Source organism: Anolis sagrei, chromosome 13, assembly GCF_037176765.1.
Source record: "Anolis sagrei isolate rAnoSag1 chromosome 13, rAnoSag1.mat, whole genome shotgun sequence".
Taxonomy (NCBI): Eukaryota; Metazoa; Chordata; class Lepidosauria; order Squamata; family Dactyloidae; genus Anolis; species Anolis sagrei.
Window position 1 is genome coordinate 13,619,153 of NC_090033.1, and position 20,747 is coordinate 13,639,899.

The following is a 20,747-nucleotide window of genomic DNA, read 5'->3' on the forward strand; positions in this document are numbered from 1 at the left end:
TCCCTCCCTCCCTCTTTCCCTCATCCTTCCCCTCTTTCCTTTCCTCCCTTCCTTCTATCATTCCTCCTTCCCTTCTTCCTCCGTCTTCAGCTCTCCCCTTGGGTGCCGCCATCAAGGGGTTCTAGTAAGTCCCGCTCCTAATAGAGCAGAGTGTGCTGGGGACGAAGGAAGGAAGGAAGGAAGGAAGGAAGGAAGGAAGGAAGGAAGCTGATCCTTTCTATATCTATGCCGCCCTCTTGTGGCCACATCTAAGCACTGCATCCACATGTAACTATAGAGCTGATCCTTTCTATCTCTATGCTGCCCTCTTGAGGCCGTACCTGAGCATTGCATCCATGTATAACTATACAGCTGATCCTTTCTATCGCTACGCCATCCTCTTGTGGCCGCATCTGAGCATTGCATCCATATATGACTATACAGCTGATCCTTTCTATCTCTATGCTGCCCTCTTCTGGCCGCATCTGAGCATTACATCCATATATGACTATAGAGCTGATCCTTTTATCTCCATGCCACTCTTTTGTGGCCGCATCTGAGCATTGCATCCATATATAACTATAGAGCTGATCCTTTCTATCTCTATGCCGCCCTCTTGTGGCCACATCTGAGCATTGCATCCATCTATATATATAAAAAAGGTCCTGTCGTCGTGCCTTCCCTCCCTCCCTCTTTCCCTCATCCTTCCCCTCTTTCCTCTTTCCTTTCCTCCCTTCCTTCTATCATTCCTCCTTCCCTTCTTCCTCCGTCTTCAGCTCTCCCCTTGGGTGCCGCCATCAAGGGGTTCTAGTAAGCCCTGCTCCTAATAGAGCAGAGTGTGCTGGGGACGAAGGAAGGAAGGAAGGAAGGAAGGAAGGAAGGAAGGAAGGAGGGGTGAGCCCAGTTCAGTTCCAGGTGAGCTGGACATCCAAGCAGCTCCTAAGGTCAATTTCCTCCAATTTCCACGAGAATTCACCTTTGGGCATATTGAGGATTCCTCCCAAGTTTGGTCCCGATCCATCTTTGTTTGGGTTCACAGTGCTCTCCAGATGAACAATTTCTCCTCCTCCTCATTCTCTCATCCACACCAACGCCCCCTTCCCTCCCTCCACCCTTTCCTTCCTTTCTGTACTTCCCTTCCTTCGCCTTACTTTAATTCTTTCCCTTCCCTTCCCTTCCCTCCTTCCTCCCTCCCTTTCCTTTTCTCCATTACTCCTTCCTCCCTTTCTCCCTTCCCTTCCTCTTTTTCTTTCCTTCCCTTTTCTCCCTCACCCCCCTCACCAGCTTTATCCTCCTCCGAGCATTGCATCCATATATAACTATACAGCTGATCCTTTCTATCTCTATGCCACCCTTTTTTGGCCACATCTGAGCATTGCATCCATATATAACTATACAGCTGATCCTCTCTATCTCTATGCCGCCCTCTTGAGGCCATACCTGAGCATTGCATCCATGTATAACTATACAGCTGATCCTTTCTATCGCTACGCCACCCTCTTGTGGCCGCATCTGAACATTGCATCCATATATAACTATAGAGCTGATCCTTTCTATCTCTATGCTGCCCTCTTCTGGTCGCATCTGAGCATTACATCCATATATAGCTATAGAGCTGATCCTTTCTATCTCTATGCTGCTCTCTTCTGGCCGCATCTGAGCATTACATCCATATATGACTATACAGCTGATCCTTACTATCTCTATGCTGCTCTCCTGTGGCCATACCTGAGCATTGCATCCATATATAGCTATAGAGCTGATCCTTTCTATCTCTATACTGCCCTCTTCTGGTCGCATCTGAGCATTACATCCATATATAGCTATAGAGCTGATCCTTTCTATCTCTATGCTGCTCTCTTCTGGCCGCATCTGAGCATTACATCCATATATGACTATACAGCTGATCCTTACTATATGCTGCTCTCCTGTGGCCATACCTGAGCATTGCATCCATATATAGCTATAGAGCTGATCCTTTCTATCTCTATACTGCCCTCTTCTGGTCGCATCTGAGCATTACATCCATATATAGCTATAGAGCTGATCCTTTCTATCTCTATGCTGCTCTCTTCTGGCCGCATCTGAGCATTACATCCATATATGACTATACAGCTGATCCTTACTATCTCTATGCTGCTCTCCTGTGGCCATACCTGAGCATTGCATCCATATATAGCTATAGAGCTGATCCTTTCTATCTCTATACTGCCCTCTTCTGGTCGCATCTGAGCATTACATCCATATATAGCTATAGAGCTGATCCTTTCTATCTCTATGCTGCTCTCTTCTGGCCGCATCTGAGCATTACATCCATATATGACTATACAGCTGATCCTTACTATATGCTGCTCTCCTGTGGCCATACCTGAGCATTGCATCCATATATAGCTATAGAGCTGATCCTTTCTATCTCTATACTGCCCTCTTCTGGTCGCATCTGAGCATTACATCCATATATAGCTATAGAGCTGATCCTTTCTATCTCTATGCTGCTCTCTTCTGGCCGCATCTGAGCATTACATCCATATATGACTATACAGCTGATCCTTACTATCTCTATGCTGCTCTCCTGTGGCCATACCTGAGCATTGCATCCATATATAGCTATAGAGCTGATCCTTTCTATCTCTATACTGCCCTCTTCTGGTCGCATCTGAGCATTACATCCATATATAGCTATAGAGCTGATCCTTTCTATCTCTATGCTGCTCTCTTCTGGCCGCATCTGAGCATTACATCCATATATGACTATACAGCTGATCCTTACTACCTCTATGCTGCTCTCTTGTGGCTATACCTGAGCATTGCATCCATATATAGCTATAGAGCTGATCCTTTCTATCTCTATGCCACCCTTTTGTGGCCGCATCTGAGAATTACATCCATATACAGCTGATCCTTTCTATCTCCATGCCACTCTTTTGTGGCTGCATCTGAGCATTGCATCTATATATAACTATAGAGCTGATCCTTTCTATCTCTATGCTGCCCTCTTGTGGCCGCCTGCCAACATTGCATTCATATACATAAATATGCATATATTTATGCCCACCATGACGGCTTGATCCAGCTTCTCGCAGCCTTGCATGTAGGCCGTCTCGATGTCAATGCAGTGCGCCCGGCTTTCCCTTTGGAAAACAAAAAGGAAGGGAAATGAGCGTCTCACCTATGGGGTTGGACTAGATGACCCGTGGGGGTCCCTTCCAACTATTTACATTTCCCATTGATCTAAAAGTATGGACGATTCTCCTTCTTTGGAGTCCCTTAAGCAGATGTTGGATGGGCCTCTTTCGGGAGAGTTTTAGTTGCCTGGCAGAATGGGGTCAGGCTACATGACCACTGGGGGTCCCAATTCTTAAGACTCTGTAATATGCAAAATTATTAAGCTTTGTATCCTATCATCATCATTTATTTTACATATATGTATATATTATTTTAATAATATATATATTAGTAATATAATATATTATGATATGCTATTTTATATTACTATATTATTATAACTATAAAAACTATTTCTACTATTATTGAGTTTTGTATCCCATCATCATTTATCTTACTATATATTTATATATTATTTTATTAATATTAATATTTTATTAATATTTATTTTATTATTATTATCATCATTATTTTACTATATCTATATTTATATATTATTATTTTATTAATAATATATATTAGTAAAATAATATAATATGCTATTATATGCTATCATATTATTATTAATGTGTTACTAAAATAATAAATAATATATTATTAATTACTATTATTATTTTACTATATTGTAACTATAAGTATTTATATTACTATAATTATTAGTATTAAAACTATTATTACTATTCTTAAGCTTTGTATCCCATCATCATCATTTATTTTACTATATATATATATTATTTTATTAATAATATATATTAGTAAAATAATATATTATAATATGCTATAACTTATTAATGTGTTATTAAAATAATAATAATTATTTACTATTATTTTACAATATTGTAATTATAAGTATTTATATATTCTTATATTACTATATTATTTTTACTATTATTGAGTTTTGTATCCCATCATCATCATCATTTATTTTACTATATATTTATATATTTTATTAATAATATATATTAGATAAATAATATAATATTATGCTATTACTATTATTTTTAATAATAATATATATTAGATAAATAATATATTATAATATGCTGTTACTAATTATTATTTTTAATAATAATATATATTACTAAAATAATATATTATAATATGCTGTTACTAATTATTACTTTTAATAATAATATATATTGGATAAATAATATATTATAATATGCTGTTACTAATTATTATTTTTAATAATAATATATATTAGATAAATAATATATTATAATATGCTATTACTAATTATTATTTTTAATAATAATATACATTAGTAAAATAATGTATCATAATATGCTGTTGCTAATTATTACTTTTAATAATAATATACATTAGTAAAATAATGTATCATAATATGCTGTTACTAATTATTACTTTTAATAATAATATATATTAGTAAAATAATATATTATAATATGCTGTTACTAATTATTATTTTTAATAATAATATATATTAGTAAAATAATATATTATAATATGCTATTACTAATTATTATTTTTAATAATAATATATATTAGTAAAATAATGTATTATAATATGCTACTACTGATTAATGTAGTATTAAAATAATTAATGCAATATTATTAAATACTCCTATTATTTTACTATATTGTAATATTTATATTGATATATTATTGTTATTATTACTATTTTATTAATAATATGATTGTGTTTTCTATCCCGCCATTCTCCCCATAGGGACGCAAGGTGGCTAACAACTGCACAAACTACTACAAATTTAAAGTAAGAGTATACATATAATTAAACTAAAATGACATTTAAATCTATATAAATGTCCTCATCTGAACATGAGGAAGAACTTCCTGACTGTGAGAGCCGTTCAGCAGTGGAACTCTCTGCCCCAGAGTGTGGTGGAGGCTCCTTCTTTGGAAGCTTTTAAACAGAGGCTGGATGGCCATCTGTCAGGGGTGATTTGAATGCAATATTCCTGCTTCTTGGCAGAATGGGGTTGGACTGGATGGCCCAGGAGGTCTCTTCCAACTCTTGGATTCTATGATTCTATGATTCTATATGATATATCTACTCACACTGGCATGTCGCGGAAGCAGTTAATGCACAGCATGGACTTCTTCTCGGTCGAGAACATGATGTAGAGCTCTTCATGAAGGGCTAGAAGAGACAACAACAACAACAACAACAACAGAGTTTTCAGGGACTGAAAGAGAATGAGGAGGAAGAGAAAGAGGAGGAGGAGAGGAAGTTGTGAAAAAGAAGATAAAAAACGGGAAGTGGAGGAATAAGAAGACAGAGAGAAGAAGAAGGGGATGAGGAGGAGGGAAGAAGACGAAGGAGAGGTAGAGGGGGAAGAATAACGAGGAAGTGAGAGGAGGAGAAGGAAGAAGGGAAGGGAAGAAGAAGGAGGAATAGTGAAAGAAGGAGGAAGAGGGAAGAAGAAGAGAAGAGAAGGAGGGGGGAAGAAGAAGAAGAGGAAAAAGAAGAGGAAGAAGAAGGGAATGAGTAGAAGGAGGGAAGAAGAAGAGAAGAAGGGAAGAAGAAAAGGGATGAAGAGGAGAGATAGAGGGGAAGAAGAAGGAGGAAGAGAGAAGAAGAGAAGAGGAGGGAAGAAGAAGAAGAAAAGAGGAGGAGGAGGAGGAGGAGAAGGAGGAAGAAGGGAAGCAGAAAGGGGAAGATGTAGAAGGGAAGAAGGAGGAAGAGTGAAAGAAGGAAGAGGAAGAGAGAAGAAGAAGAGAAGAGAAGAAGGAGGGAAGAAGAAGAAGAAAGAGAGAACAAGAGGAGAAAAAGAAGAAGGGAATGAGTAGAAAGGGGAAAGAAGAAGAAGAAGCAGAGGAAGAAGAAGAAGAAGAAGAAGAAGAAGAAGAAGAAGAAGAAGAAGAAGCAGCAGCAGCGGAGGGAAGAAGAAGAAGGGAAGAAGGGAAGCAAAAAGGGAAAGAAGAAGAGGAGAGGTAGAGGGGAAGAAGCAGGAGAAAAAGTGAAAGAAGGAGGAGGAAGAGAGAAGAAGGGAAGAGAAGAGAAGAAGAAGAGAAGGGAAGAAGAAAGGGGAAGAAGAAGAAGAAGAAGAAGAAGAAGAAGAAGAAGAAGAAGAGGAAGAAGAAAGGGGAAGAAGAAAGGGGAAGAAGAATAAGGGAAGTAGAAAGGGGAAGGAGAGGTAGAGGGGAAGAAGGAGGAAGAGTGAAAGGAGGAGGAAGAGAGAAGAAGAGAAGAGGGAAGAAGAAGAAGAAGAAAGAGAGAACAAGAGAGGAAGAAGAAGAAGGGAATTAGAAAGGGGAAAGAAGGAGAGAAGAAGTAGGGAAGAAGGGAAGCAAAAAGGGAAAGAAGTAGAGGAGAGGTGGAGGGGAAGGAGGAGGAGGAAAAGTGAAAGAAGGAGGAGGAAGAGAGAAGGAGAAGAGAAGAGAAGAAGAAGAAGGGAAGAAGAAATGGGAAGGGAAGATAGAAAGGGGAAGGAGAGGTAGAGGAGAAGAATGAGGAAGCGTGAAAGGAGGAGGAAGAGAAGAGGAGGAGGAGGAGGGAAGAAGAAGAAAGAGAGAACAAGAGGGGAAGAAGAAGAAGGGAATTAGAAAGGGGAAAGAAGGAGAGAAGAAGAAGGGAAGAAGAAAGGAAAGAGTGAAAGAAGGAGGAGGAAGAGAGAAGAAGAAGAGAAACGGAGGAGGGAAGAAGAAGAAGAAGAAAGAGAGAACAAGAGGGGAAGAAGAAGAAGGGAATTAGAAAGGGGAAAGAAGGAGAGAAGAAGAAGGGAAGAAGAAAGGAAAGAGTGAAAGAAGGAGGAGGAAGAGAGAAGAAGAGAAACGGAGGAGGGAAGAAGAAGGGAAAAAGAAAGAGGAAGAAGAAAATAGGTAGAGGGGAAGAAGAAGGAGTAAGAGGTAAGGAGGAGGAGGGAAGAAGAAAGGAGAAGAAGAAGAGAGGAAGAGGGGAAGAAGAAGGAGGAGGAGGAGGGGGGGAAAGAGGGGAAGGGGTGAAGAAGGGGAAGAAGAAGGGAAGACATCTCCTCACGGCACTTCTTGTGGACGTCCTTGGTGCGCTTGGCCAGGGAGACGATCTCATGCCGAGCGAACATCCTTGCCCGGTGGGTCTCTTCGCGGCACTTGGCGCACAGCGGCTGGTTGCACGTGTTGCAGAAATACATGCCGTCCAGATCCTTTAAAAGAACAGCAACAAACAGTTGTACATGAGGAGACTCTTTTCCTTCCCGAAAGTGTGCCGGATCGGTGAGGAATGCAGAGTTTGAGCACTGTCTCCATAACCACGTCTTCACCTGTTTCCTGAATGTCAGGATAGTAGGGGCGGTTCTGATCTTCCAGAGTCGCGGGGCCACCACGGAAAAGGCCCTGTCCCGCGTCCCCGCCAAGTGCGCTTGCGACGCAGGTGGGATCACGAGCAGGGCCTCTCCAGATGACCGAAGTGAACGTGTGGGTTCGTACACGGAGATGCGGTCACGCAGGTAGGCAGGTCCCAAACCGTTCAGGGCTTTGTAGGTACCTTAAATTGGGCTCAGTAGGTAAACGGCAGCCAGTGGAGTTCCTTAAACAGAAGGGTTGACCTCTCTCTGTAATAAGCCCCCGTTAGCATCCTGGCTGCTGATCGTTGGACCAATTGGAGCTTCCGAGCCGTCTTCAAGGGCAGCCCCACGTAAAGCGCATTGCAGTAGTCCAATCTGGAGGTGACCAAGGCATGGACCACTCTGGCCAGATCCGCTTTCGTGAGGTACGGTCGCAGTTGGCGCACGAGTCTCAGTTGTGCAAAAGCCCCCCCAGACACTACCTATCTAGCTTCCTATCTATCTATGCATAGATCCATCCATCCATCTATTCATCTATGTATGCATCTATACATAGATCCATCTGTCCATCCATCTATCAATCCATCCATTGATCTACCTATCTACCTACCTATCTACCTATCTATCTATACATAGATCTATCCACCCACCCACCCACCCACCCACCCACCCACCCAATCCATCCATCCATCCATCCATCCATCCATCCATCCATCCATCCATCTATCTATCTATCTATCTATCTATCTATCTATCTATCTCTTTATCCATGCATCCATGCATCCATGCATCCATGCATCCATGCATCCATGCATCCATGCATCCATGCATCTATCTATCTATCTATCTATCTATCTATCTATCTATCTATCTATCTATCTCTTTATCAATCCATCCATGCATCCATGCATCTCTCTCTCTCTCTATCTATCTATCTATCTATCTATCTATCTATCCCTTTATCCATCCATCCATGCATGCATCCATGCATCTATCTATCTATCTATCTATCTATCTATCTATCTATCTATCTATCTCTTTATCAATCCATCCATGCATCCATGCATCTATCTATCTATCTATCTATCTATCTATCTATCTATCTATCTATCTATCTATCTCTTTATCAATCCATCCATGCATCCATGCATCTCTCTATCTATCTATCTATCTATCTATCTATCTATCTATCTATCTCTTTATCCATCCATCCATGCATGCATGCATCTCTCTCTCTCTCTCTCTCTCTATCTATCTATCTATCTATCTGTCTATCTCTTTATCCATCCATCCATGCATCCATGCATCTCTCTATCTATCTATCTATCTATCTATCTATCTATCTATCTATCTATCCCTTTATCCATCCATCCATGCATGCATCCATGCATCTATCTATCTATCTATCTATCTATCTATCTATCTATCTATCTATCTCTTTATCAATCCATCCATGCATCCATGCATCTATCTATCTATCTATCTATCTATCTATCTATCTATCTATCTATCTATCTCTTTATCAATCCATCCATGCATCCATGCATCTCTCTCTCTATCTATCTACCTATCTATCTATCTATCTATCTATCTATCTGTCTATCTCTTTATCCATCCATCCATGCATGCATGCATCCATGCATCTCTCTCTCTCTCTATCTATCTCTTTATCCATCCATCCATGCATCCATGCATCCATGCATCTATCTATCTATCTATCTATCTATCTATCTATCTATCTCTTTATCAATCCATCCATGCATCCATGCATCTCTCTCTCTCTCTCTCTCTCTATCTATCTATCTATCTATCCCTTTATCCATCCATCCATGCATGCATCCATGCATCTATCTATCTATCTATCTATCTATCTATCTATCTATCTATCTATCTCTTTATCAATCCATCCATGCATCCATGCATCTATCTATCTATCTATCTATCTATCTATCTATCTATCTATCTATCTCTTTATCAATCCATCCATGCATCCATGCATCTCTCTCTCTCTCTCTCTATCTATCTATCTATCTATCTGTCTGTCTATCTCTTTATCCATCCATCCATGCATGCATGCATCCATGCATCTCTCTCTCTCTCTATCTATCTCTTTATCCATCCATCCATGCATCCATGCATCCATGCATCTCTCTCTGTCTATCTATCTATCTATCTATCTATCTATCTATCTCTTTATCCATCCATCCATCTATCCATGCATGCACCCATGCATCTCTCTCTCTCTCTCTCTCTCCATCCATCCATGCATGCATCTATATCTCTCTCTCTCTCTAGCTCTCCATCCATCCATCCATCCATCCATGCATGCATCTATCTATCTATCTATCTATCTATCTATCTATCTATCTATCTATATATCCATCCATCCATCCATCCATCCATCCATCCATCCAGGCATCCATCTATCTCTCTCTCTCTCTCTCTCTCTCTCTCTCTCTCTCTCCTTCCATCCATCCATGCAGCTATCTATCTATCTATCTATCTATCTATCTATCCATCCATCCATCCATCCAGGCATCCATCTATCTATCTCTCTCTCTCTCTCTCTCTCTCTCTCTCTCTCTCTCTATCCTTCCATCCATCCATGCAGCTATCTATCTATCTCTCTATCCATCCATCCATGCATCTATCTCTCTACCTATTTCTCTCTCTATCTATCTATCTGTCTATCTATCCATCTCTCTATCCATCCATCCATCCATGCATCTCTCTCTCTCTCTTTATCCATCCATGCATGCATCTGTCTGTCCGTCCGTCCGTCCATCCATCCATCCATCCATCCATCTATCTATCTGTGCATCTAATAACAGCTTGTTTTAAGCTGGCTGGAATCTTGCCTTTCCGAAGGGAGGCATTCACCACCACCTTCACCCACTCTGCCAAACCCCCTCTGGCTTCTTTCACCAGCCAGGAAGGGCAGGGGTCTAGGATGCATGTGGTGGGCCTCGCCTCCCCAAGAACCCTGATGACCTCGTCGAATTGAACCTCCTCCTAAGAAGCCTGATCAACTGAATGAAGAAGGATGGTGAGTACGAATGTTGAGTGTGTGTGGAGTGAATGCTGAGTAGATGTGACATTTCCCTTTTTTGTCTGTGTAACCAATATACAACTACTAGCTATTACATAACCCATTAGTGGAGACTGGGCTTACTGGGTTGGTGCTTTGTAGGTCGCAATTGGCACACTGGGCCTCCTCCTCGCAATCCCCGGAACTGTCCACCAGGAACTTCAGGAGACGGTCCTCTGGCGGCAATCCGGTCCCTTTCACCACGGACGGGTGGCTGCAAGAGAAGAGGAAGCTCGCATTATTATTATTATTTGTTATTAATTATTAATTATTAATTATTAATTATTAATTATTAATTATTAATTATTAATTATTAATTATTAATTATTAATTATTAATTATTAACTATTAACTATTAACTATTAACTATTAAATATTAAATATTAACTATTAAATATTAATTATTAACTATTAACTATTATTTATTAATTATTAACTATTAACTATTAATTATCAATTATCAATTATCAATTATCAATTATTAATTATTAGTTAGTTATTAGTTATTAATTATTTGTTATTAATTATCAATTATCAATTATCAATTATCAATTATCAATTATTAATTATTGATTATTGATTATTGATTATTGATTATTAACTATTAACTATTAACTATTAATTATTAACTATTAACTATCAATCATCAATCATCAATCATCAATCATCAATCATCAATTATTAATTATTAATTATTAATTATTAATTACCACTGCCCAGGTTATTTGATAACAGATAATTATTTTTTGATAATTGTAATAGTTATGATTTATTTTTATGATTTTTCCAATCAAATAATAAAATTAAATCATATTCATTACAAATTATATTTTTTTTAATTTTTTGATTGGAAAAATAATAAAAAATAAATCATAATAATTGCAATGATCCAAAAAATAATTGTCAATTATCAAATAATTGAGTCGCCTCCGGGTAACCTGGGCAGCGCCGGGTCCCCAAGCTAGTCTATAATAAAAGTGAATGTTCGTATGTATGTATGTATGTATGTTTGTATGTTTGTATGTGTGTATGTTAATTAATTACTTAAGATTAATTACTACTGGGTCCCCAAGCTAGTCTATAAAAAAAGTGAATGTTCGTATGTATGTATGTATGTATGTATGTTTGTATGTTTGTATGTGTGTATGTTAATTAATTAATTAAGATTAATTACTACTGGGTCCCCAAGCTAGTCTACAATAAAAGTGAATGTTCGTATGTATGTATGTATGTGTGTATGTTAATTAATTAATTAAGATTAATTACTACTGGGTCCCCAAGCTAGTCTATTAAAAAAGTGAATGTTCGTATGTATGTATGTATGTATGTATGTTTGTATGTGTGTATGTTAATTAATTAATTAAGATTAATTACTACTGGGTCCCCAAGCTAGTCTATAATAAAAGTGAATGTTCGTATGTATGTATGTATGTGTGTATGTTAATTAATTAATTAAGATTAATTACTACTGGGTCCCCAAGCTAGTCTATAAAAAAAGTGAATGTTCGTATGTATGTATGTATGTATGTATGTTTGTATGTGTGTATGTTAATTAATTAATTAAGATTAATTACTACTGGGTCCCCAAGCTAGTCTATAAAAAAAGTGAATGTTCGTATGTATGTATGTATGTATGTTTGTATGTTTGTATGTGTGTATGTTAATTAATTAATTAAGATTAATTACTACTGGGTCCCCAAGCTAGTCTATAATAAAAGTGAATGTTCGTATGTATGTTTGTATGTTTGTATGTGTGTATGTGTGTATGTCAATTAATTAATTAATTAAGATTAATTACTCTTTCGAGTACCTAGCAGTGCCCAGGTTATTTGAAATCGCTTGTCCTCCCTCAAACTACACCAGGACGTAAAGTGCGGGTAGCAGTGGTCTGTGGGAGCAGAAGCGATTGAAAGTACTGCATATCCCATCATCCATCATCCATCATCCCCCAATCTTCACCAGAGGCAGTAGGCAGGGTTATGCAAATTCCACACCAATGGAGAGAGGAAGGAACACCGGGATGTGGTGCCCAATATAACCTGCAATGTTCAAGGACGGAGGGCAGGAAAGGGTTAAGGGAGAGGCATGCAAATTCCACACCAATGCAGAGAGGAAGGAACACTGGGATGTGGTGCCCAATATAACCTGCAATGTCCAAGGACAGAGGGCAGGAAAGGGCTAAGGGAGAGGCATGCAAATTCCACACCAATGGAGAGAGGAACACTGGGATGTGGCAATGTCCTTGGAGGGAGGGCAGGAAAGGGCTAAGGGAGAGGCATGCAAATTCCACACCAATGCAGAGAGGAAGGAACACTGGGATGTGGCAATGTCCTTGGAGGGAGGGCAGGAAAGGGTGAAGGGAGAGGCATGCAAATTCCACACCAATGCAAAGAGGAAGGAACACTGGGATGTGGCAATGTCCTTGGAGGGAGGGCAGGAAAGGGTGAAGGGAGAGGCATGCAAATTCCACACCAATGGAGAGAGGAAGGAACACTGGGATGTGGCGCTCACTATAACCTGCAATGTCCTTGGAGAGAGGGCAGGAAAGGGTTAAGGAAGAGGCATGCAAATTCCACACCAATGGAGAGAGGAAGGAACACTGGGATGTGGTGTCCAATATAACCTGCAATGTCAAAGGACGGAGGGCAGGAAAGGGTGAAGGGAGAGGCATGCAAATTCCACACCAATGCAAAGAGGAAGGAACACTGGGATGTGGCGCCCAATATAACCTGCAATGTCCTTGGAGGGAAGGCAGGAAAGGGTTAAGGGAGAGGCATGCAAATTTCACACCAATGGAGAGAGAAAGGAACACTGGGATGTGGTGCCCAATATAACCTGCAATGTCCTTGGAGAGAGGGCAGGAAAGGATTAAGGGAGAGGCTTGCAAATTCCACACCAATGGAGAGAGGAAGGAACACTGGGATGTGGCACTCACTATAACCTGCAATGATACTATAGTACAGTGATGGGCAACCTTTTGAGCGTGGTGTGTCAAAATTTACCAAAAAACTGAGCATAATTCAGGTGGTGTGTCACTTCAAGAAAAAAACCATAATTTTGCAATATTTAGTTTAAATAACAAAAAATATATAATTGTAATTCCCACTTTCTCTCTTATCATGTTGTTCTACCTCTCTTTGTGTAAATAATATCCTTTTTGGAGTGTTTAATAAAAATATAATTTAAAAAACCCAACAAAATATTATTTATTTTTAATTTAATTTAAATGTATTTCTAGCATTTAATATGCTATTTAATGTATTTCTAATAATAATAATAATAATAATAATGCAATAACAATAAAGTAACATTGCAAAATAATATTTTGATATTTAATTTACCATTTCATTTAAGGCATATATATATATATATATATATATATATATATATATATAGGCATATATTAAAAATATTTAAAATGCATTAAATTAAAATGCATTAAATTAAATGTCAAATTAAAATTCAATTTACCATTTCATTTAAGGCATTCTGAAATATTTGAGTAATATAGCAAAGTATTATTTATCATTTAATTTAATTTAATTATGTAAGTCCTTAATATTTGGGAAACAATGCAAAATAATATTCGTTTACTTAATAATTAAATAAACCAATATTATTTTGCAATGTTACCTAAATATTAATAATAATTAAATATTTTTAAATTTGACATTTAATTTAATGCATTTTAATATTTGAAAAATATAGCAAAGTAATAGTATTTATCATTCAGTTTAAATATGAAACTCCTTAATATTTAGGTAACATTGCAAAATAATAATTTTTTTTCCTATTTATTTTTTAAAATGGCATAAAATAAACAAACAAATAATATCCGGCGGGCGCGTGTCAGTAGAAATGGCTACTCGTGTCAGTACTGACACACGTGTCATAGGTTCGCCATCATGGCTATAGTACAATAGATATAATACTGTATAATATGCCATGGAAGGATCTCCCTCCCAGAAAAACAAAGTTTGGGCAGTTTAATCAACTTTCCCCGTGTTTTCAATGACACAGCCAGTTAGTACACAATGGCACTGATCGCCCGGGAACACAAATCCCATTATCCCAAAACCCTTCTCTCATTCCTTCCATCTCTGCATGAAATAGGAGCCGTGTTGCCGGGCAGAATGCTTCTCCTTTTAGCTCCAGCCCCTGTTTGTGTTGATATGGGACTCCATCCAAATGTGGGGCACAAAGCAGGTCGGGCTGCCGACAATGCAAATACAGAACAGCAACAACACTTCTCTTCCCCGTCTCTCCTCCAAAACCCTCCTGACAGATGGCCCACCACTCTTATAGATATTAATGACGAGTGATACAAAGCTAGAGTCAGAAGGGGTCCTTAGAGGCCATCCAGACCACCCCAATTATTCTGCCATAAGGGAAGACACCATCTGACCTCTCCTGACAGATGGCCCTCAACCATCACACATGTTAGTCGTTTTTTGGAGAAGGAAGACTATACGACACCATCCGATCCCTCCCGGCAGATGCTCACTCACCCGCAAAGAGGGCAGGGGAGGCGCCCGGCGATGGCCCGCCCGCGGAGGCAGTTGGCGCAGAAGTGGTGGTAGCAGTCAAGCAGGCAAGGCTGGGCGTAGGGCTGGCGGCAGAGGAAGCAGACCAGCGGGTGGCAGGCCGCCCTCGCCTCCTCCGCCTCGCACAGGCGCCCCACCGAAGAGGAGAAGAGACCCCCGGACATGGCTCCCTGGCCTAGCGGGAAGGAGAGAGCATGGTCAGGCCCAGCACACTGCGCACTTAGCACACTCTCTATGCATCCATCTATCAGTCTACCTATGCATCTATCCATCCTATCCACTCTATCTATCTATCTATCTATCTATCTATGCATCTATACATAGATCCACCTATTCATCCATCCATCAATCCATCCATCCATCTATTCATCTATCTATCCATCCCTGTCTATTCCTCTATCTATCTATCTATCTATCTATGCATCTATACATAGACCCATCAATCCATCCGTACATCTTTCAATGCATCCATCCATCTATTCATCTATCTATCCATCCATCCCTCCTTCCCCATCTATTCCTCTATCTATCTACCTACCTATCTATGTATCTATACATAGATCCATCTATTCATCCATCCATCAATCCATCCATTTATTTATCACTCCATCCATCCATCCATCCATCCATCTATTCCTCTATCTATTTATCTATCTATCTATCTACCTATTTATCTATACATAGATCCATCTATTCATCCATCCAACAATCCATCCATTTATTCATCACTCCATCCATCCATCCATCTATTCCTCTATCTATCTATCTTTCTATCTATACATAGATCCATCTATTCATCCATCCATCAATCCATCCATCCATCTATTCACCTATCTATCTATGAATCTATACATAAATCCATCAATCCATCTATTTATTCCTCTATCTATCTATACATAGATCCATCAATCCATCCATCGATTCCTCTATCTATCTACCTATCTATCTATCTATCTATCTGTACATAGATCCATCAATCCATCTTTCCATGCACCCATCCATCTATTCATCTATCTATGAATCTATACATAGATCCATCCATCCATCAATCAATCCATCCATTTATTCCTCTATCTATCTATCTATACATAGATCCATCTATCCATCCATCTTTAAATGCATCCATCCATCTATTCATCTATCTATCTATGAATCTATACATAGATCCATCCATCCATCCATTCCTCTATCTATCTATCTATCTATCTATCTATCTATCTATCTATACATGGATCCATCTATTCATCCATCCATCAATCAATCCATCCATCCATCTATTCACCTATCTATCTGAATCTATACGTAAATCCATCAATCCATCCATTTATTCCTCTATCTATCTATCTCTCTATCTATCTATAAATGGATCCATCTATTCATCCATCCATCAATCAATCCATCCATCTATTCATCTATCTATCTATGAATCTATACATAGATCCGTCCATCAATCAATCCATCCATCCATCTATTCCTCTATCTATCTATTCATCTATCTATGAATCTATACATAGATCCATCCATCCATTCCTCTATCTATCTATCTATCTATCTATCTATCTATCTATTCCATCCATCCATCTATTCATCTATCTATGAATCTATACATAGATCCATCAATCTATCTATCAATCCATCCATCTATTCATCTATCTATCTATCTATCTATCTATCTATCTATCCATAGAATCATAGAATCAAAGAGTTGGAAGAGACCTCATGGGCCATCCAGTCCAACCCCCTGCCAAGAAGCAGGAATATTGCATTCAAATCACCCCTGACATATGGCCATCCAGCCTCTGTTTAAAAGCTGGATGGCCATCTGTCAGGGGTGATTACATACATCCATCTATTCATCCATCCATCTATTCATCTATCTCTCTATGAATCTATACATAGATCCATCAATCCATCCATCTATTCCTCTATCTAATTATCTATCTATCTATCTATGCATAGATCCATATATTCATCCATCCATCCATCTATCTATGAATCTATACATAGATCCATCCATCCATCCATCCATCCACCCATCTATTCCTCTATCTATCTATCTATCTATCTATCTATCTATCTATGCATCTATACATAGATCCATCTATCCATCCATATTTCCATCCATCCATCTATTCATTTATCGATTCATCTATCAATCTATGAATCTATACACAGATCAATGTATCATCTATCTATCTATCTATCTATCTATCTATCTATCTATCTATGTATCTATCCATCCATCCATCCATCCATCCATCCATCCATCCATTTATTCCTCTATCTATCTATCTATCTATCTATCTATCTATCTATGCATCTATACATAGATCCATCTATCCATCCATATTTCCATCCATCCATCCATCCATTCATCTATTCATCTATCGATTCATCTATCAATCTATGAATCTATACACAGATCAATTTATCCATCCATCTATCTATGAATCTATATATAGATCCATCCATCCATCCATCTATCTATCTATCTATCTATCTATCTATCTATACATAGATCCATCTATTCATCCATCCATCTATCAATCCATCCATCTATTCATCTATCTATATGAATCTATACACAGATACATTTATCCATCCATTCATCCATCTATGAATCTATACATAGATCTATCTATATCTTTCTATCTATCTACCTATCTACCTTCCTATGTATGCATCTATACATAGATCCATCCATCCATCCATCTATTCATCTATCTATTCATCTATCTATGCATCTATACATAGATCCATCTATCCATCCATCTATCCATCCATCCATCTATTAATCTACCTACCTACCTACCTACCTACCTACCTATCGATACATAGATCTATCTATCTATCTACCTACCTACCTACCTACCTACCTACCTACCTATGCATCTATCCATCTATAGATCTATCTATCTGTACATCTATCCATCCATCCATCCATCCATCTATATGACCTCATCACACTAGAAAATGAATCCATTTTAAATCTGGTTTCTGCCTCCTGCAGAATTCTGGGTTTTCTAGTTTAGAGAGGACCCTTTGACAGCCTCAATAACTAAAAACTACAAACCCCAGAATTCTGCAGCCAATGTCTGTCTGTCTGTCGGTCTATCTATCTATCTATCTATCTATCTATCTATCTATCTATCTATCTATGCATCTATGAATCTATCCATCTATAGCTCTATCAATCTTATCGATCTATCTATCTATGCATCTATCCATCTATAGATGTATCTATCTATTTATCTATTATCATCTATCATCTATCCATGAACCTGTCTATGCAGCTACCCATCCATATCTCACATCACTCATCTATCCATGTATCTATCTATAATCATTGATCTATCTATCTCTCCATTGATCTATCCATCCATCCATATATCTATCTATGGATCGATCTATCTGTTTATGTATTTACCATTTACCCGTCTATCCATCCATCCATCTCTATCTATATGTCTATCTATGCATCTACGTATTTATTCATCCATCCATTTATTTACATATCTGTCTGCCTATCTTTGCTTCTATCTGTCCATCCATCCATCCATCCATGTATCTATCTATCTATCTATCTATCTATCTATCTATCTATCTATCTATCTATCTATCTCTTTATCCATCCATCCATCCAGCCATCCATCTATCTCTCTATCTCTCTATCCATCCATCCACGCATGCATCTATCTATCTATCATCTATCTATCTATCTCTTTATCTCTTTATCCATCCATCCATCCATCCATCCATCCATCCATGCATCTATCTGTCTGTCTGTCTATCTATCTCTCTATCCATCCATCCATCCATCCATCCATCCATCCATCCATCCATCCATCCATGCATCTATCTGTCTGTCTGTCTGTCTCTCCATCCATGCATCTATCTATCTCTCTCTCTCTCTCTATCTCTCTATCCATCCATCCATCCATCCATCCATCCATGCATCTATCTATCTATCTATCCATCCATCCATCCATCAGTCCATCCATCCACGCATCTATCTATCTATCTATCTATCTATCTATCTATCTATCTATCTATCTATCTATCTCTTTATCCATCCATCCATCCATCCATCCATCCTGTCTGTCTATCTCTCCATGCATCCATGCATCTGTCTGTCTATCTCTCCATCCATCCATGCATCTGGCTGTCTGTCTATCTGTCTATCTCTCCATCCATCCATCCATCCATCCATCCATGCATCCATCCATCCATCCACGCATACATCTATCTATCCATCCATGCATCTATCTATCTATCTATCTATCTATCTATCTATCTATCTATCTATGTATCTATCTATCTATGTATCTATCTGTCTATCCATTCATCTATCTATCTATCTATCTATCTATCTATCTATCTGTGCATCTATCTATCTATAATATTGGAGATCAGAGCCGTTTACAAATTAAAGCAAATGGGGAACATATATAGTACGAAAGTCAACACAACTTTTAAAAATTAAACTTTTAATATAATCAATCTATCTATTGGAGATCAAATCCCTCCCGGCAGATGCTCACTCACTCACACAAAGTAAAGCGACAGGGAACGTATAGACTGGTACGTAACGCAACACAGCTTTTAAAAGTCAACACATAGCTCTATGTCTTCTCATATAGGCATGTAAACATTATGTTCATCTATGTCTTTTTCAGCCTCTGGTAAGAGGATGATAATCACAGAATCATAGAATCATAGAATCAAAGAGTTGGAAGAGACCCCATGGGTCATCCAGTCCAACCCCATTCTGCCAAGAAGCAGGAATATTGCATTCAAATCACCCCTGACAGATGGCCATCCAGCCTCTGCTTAAAAGCTTCCAAAGAAGGAGCCTCCACCACACTCCGGGGCAGAGAGTTCCACTGCTGAACGGCTCTCACAGTCAGAAAGTTCTTCCTCATGTTCAGATGGAATCTCCTCTCTTGTAGTTTGAAGCCATTGTTCCATTGCGTCCTAGCTTGCTCCCTCCTCCCTGTGGCTTCACATATTGATACATGGCTATCATGTCTCCTCTCAGCCTTCTCTTCTTCAGGCTATACATGCCCAGCTCCTTAAGCCGCTCCTCATAGGGCTTGTCCTCATAGGGCTTGCATACAAAAGTTTGAATACAAAAGTTGCTTCCTTTCCATAGGCTTGGGTTCGACTCCCTCTTCGCTGGGTGACACTCTCTCAGCCCTAGCTTCCTATTATTATTATTATTATTATTATTATTATTATTGCAGACGTTGAATATCAAAGCGATTTACCTTTTGCAATAACTTACTTGGCTTGGGCCGGGCTGCGGACAATGGCCTCCGTCCTTTGTGGCTGGAATCTCCCTCGTCCTCCAGACCGCTATTAATAGCCGGCTGCAAAATGCATGCCTGTGTGTGCGTGTGCGTATGTATGTCTATGCACTACTGTCAAGGGCTCTCCAAGTTCAGATTTCATAATTTCACTAGCTGTCCCCTGCCAGGCGTTGCTGTGGCCTGTGTCAAGGTCTATTTCCTCCAAACTCCATCTGTGTCCATATTTAGGCATATGGAATTTTTGTGCCAAGTTTGGTCCAGATCCGTCATTGTTTGAGTCCACAGTGCTCTCTGGATGTAGGTGAACTACAACTCCCAAACTCAAGGTCAATGCCCACCAAACTCTTCCAGTGTGTTCTGTTGGTCATGGAAGTCCTGTATGCCATGTTTGGTTCAATTCCATCATTGGTGGAGT

The 20,747-nt window shown here is 38.8% G+C and overlaps 1 protein-coding gene and 1 pseudogene across 1 annotated transcript in view; one reads left to right on the top strand and one right to left on the bottom strand.

Moving 5' to 3' along the window:
* The window catches only part of RNF207 (ring finger protein 207), a 48,341-nt gene extending 27,919 nt beyond the window's left edge, over positions 1-20,422 (bottom strand). The window contains exons 1-6 of the mRNA XM_067472912.1: positions 20,308-20,422; positions 14,988-15,198; positions 10,564-10,693; positions 7,106-7,250; positions 5,185-5,266; positions 3,035-3,110 (exon numbers count right to left, since the gene is read on the bottom strand). Coding sequence (XP_067329013.1) covers positions 3,035-3,110; positions 5,185-5,266; positions 7,106-7,250; positions 10,564-10,693; positions 14,988-15,187 — 633 coding nt within the window. The 5' untranslated portion in view covers positions 15,188-15,198; positions 20,308-20,422. The remainder of the gene's footprint in view (positions 1-3,034; positions 3,111-5,184; positions 5,267-7,105; positions 7,251-10,563; positions 10,694-14,987; positions 15,199-20,307) is intronic.
* LOC137097767 (dynein heavy chain-like) lies at positions 16,975-19,338 on the top strand (annotated as a pseudogene).
* Positions 20,423-20,747: the final 325 nt, after the last annotated feature.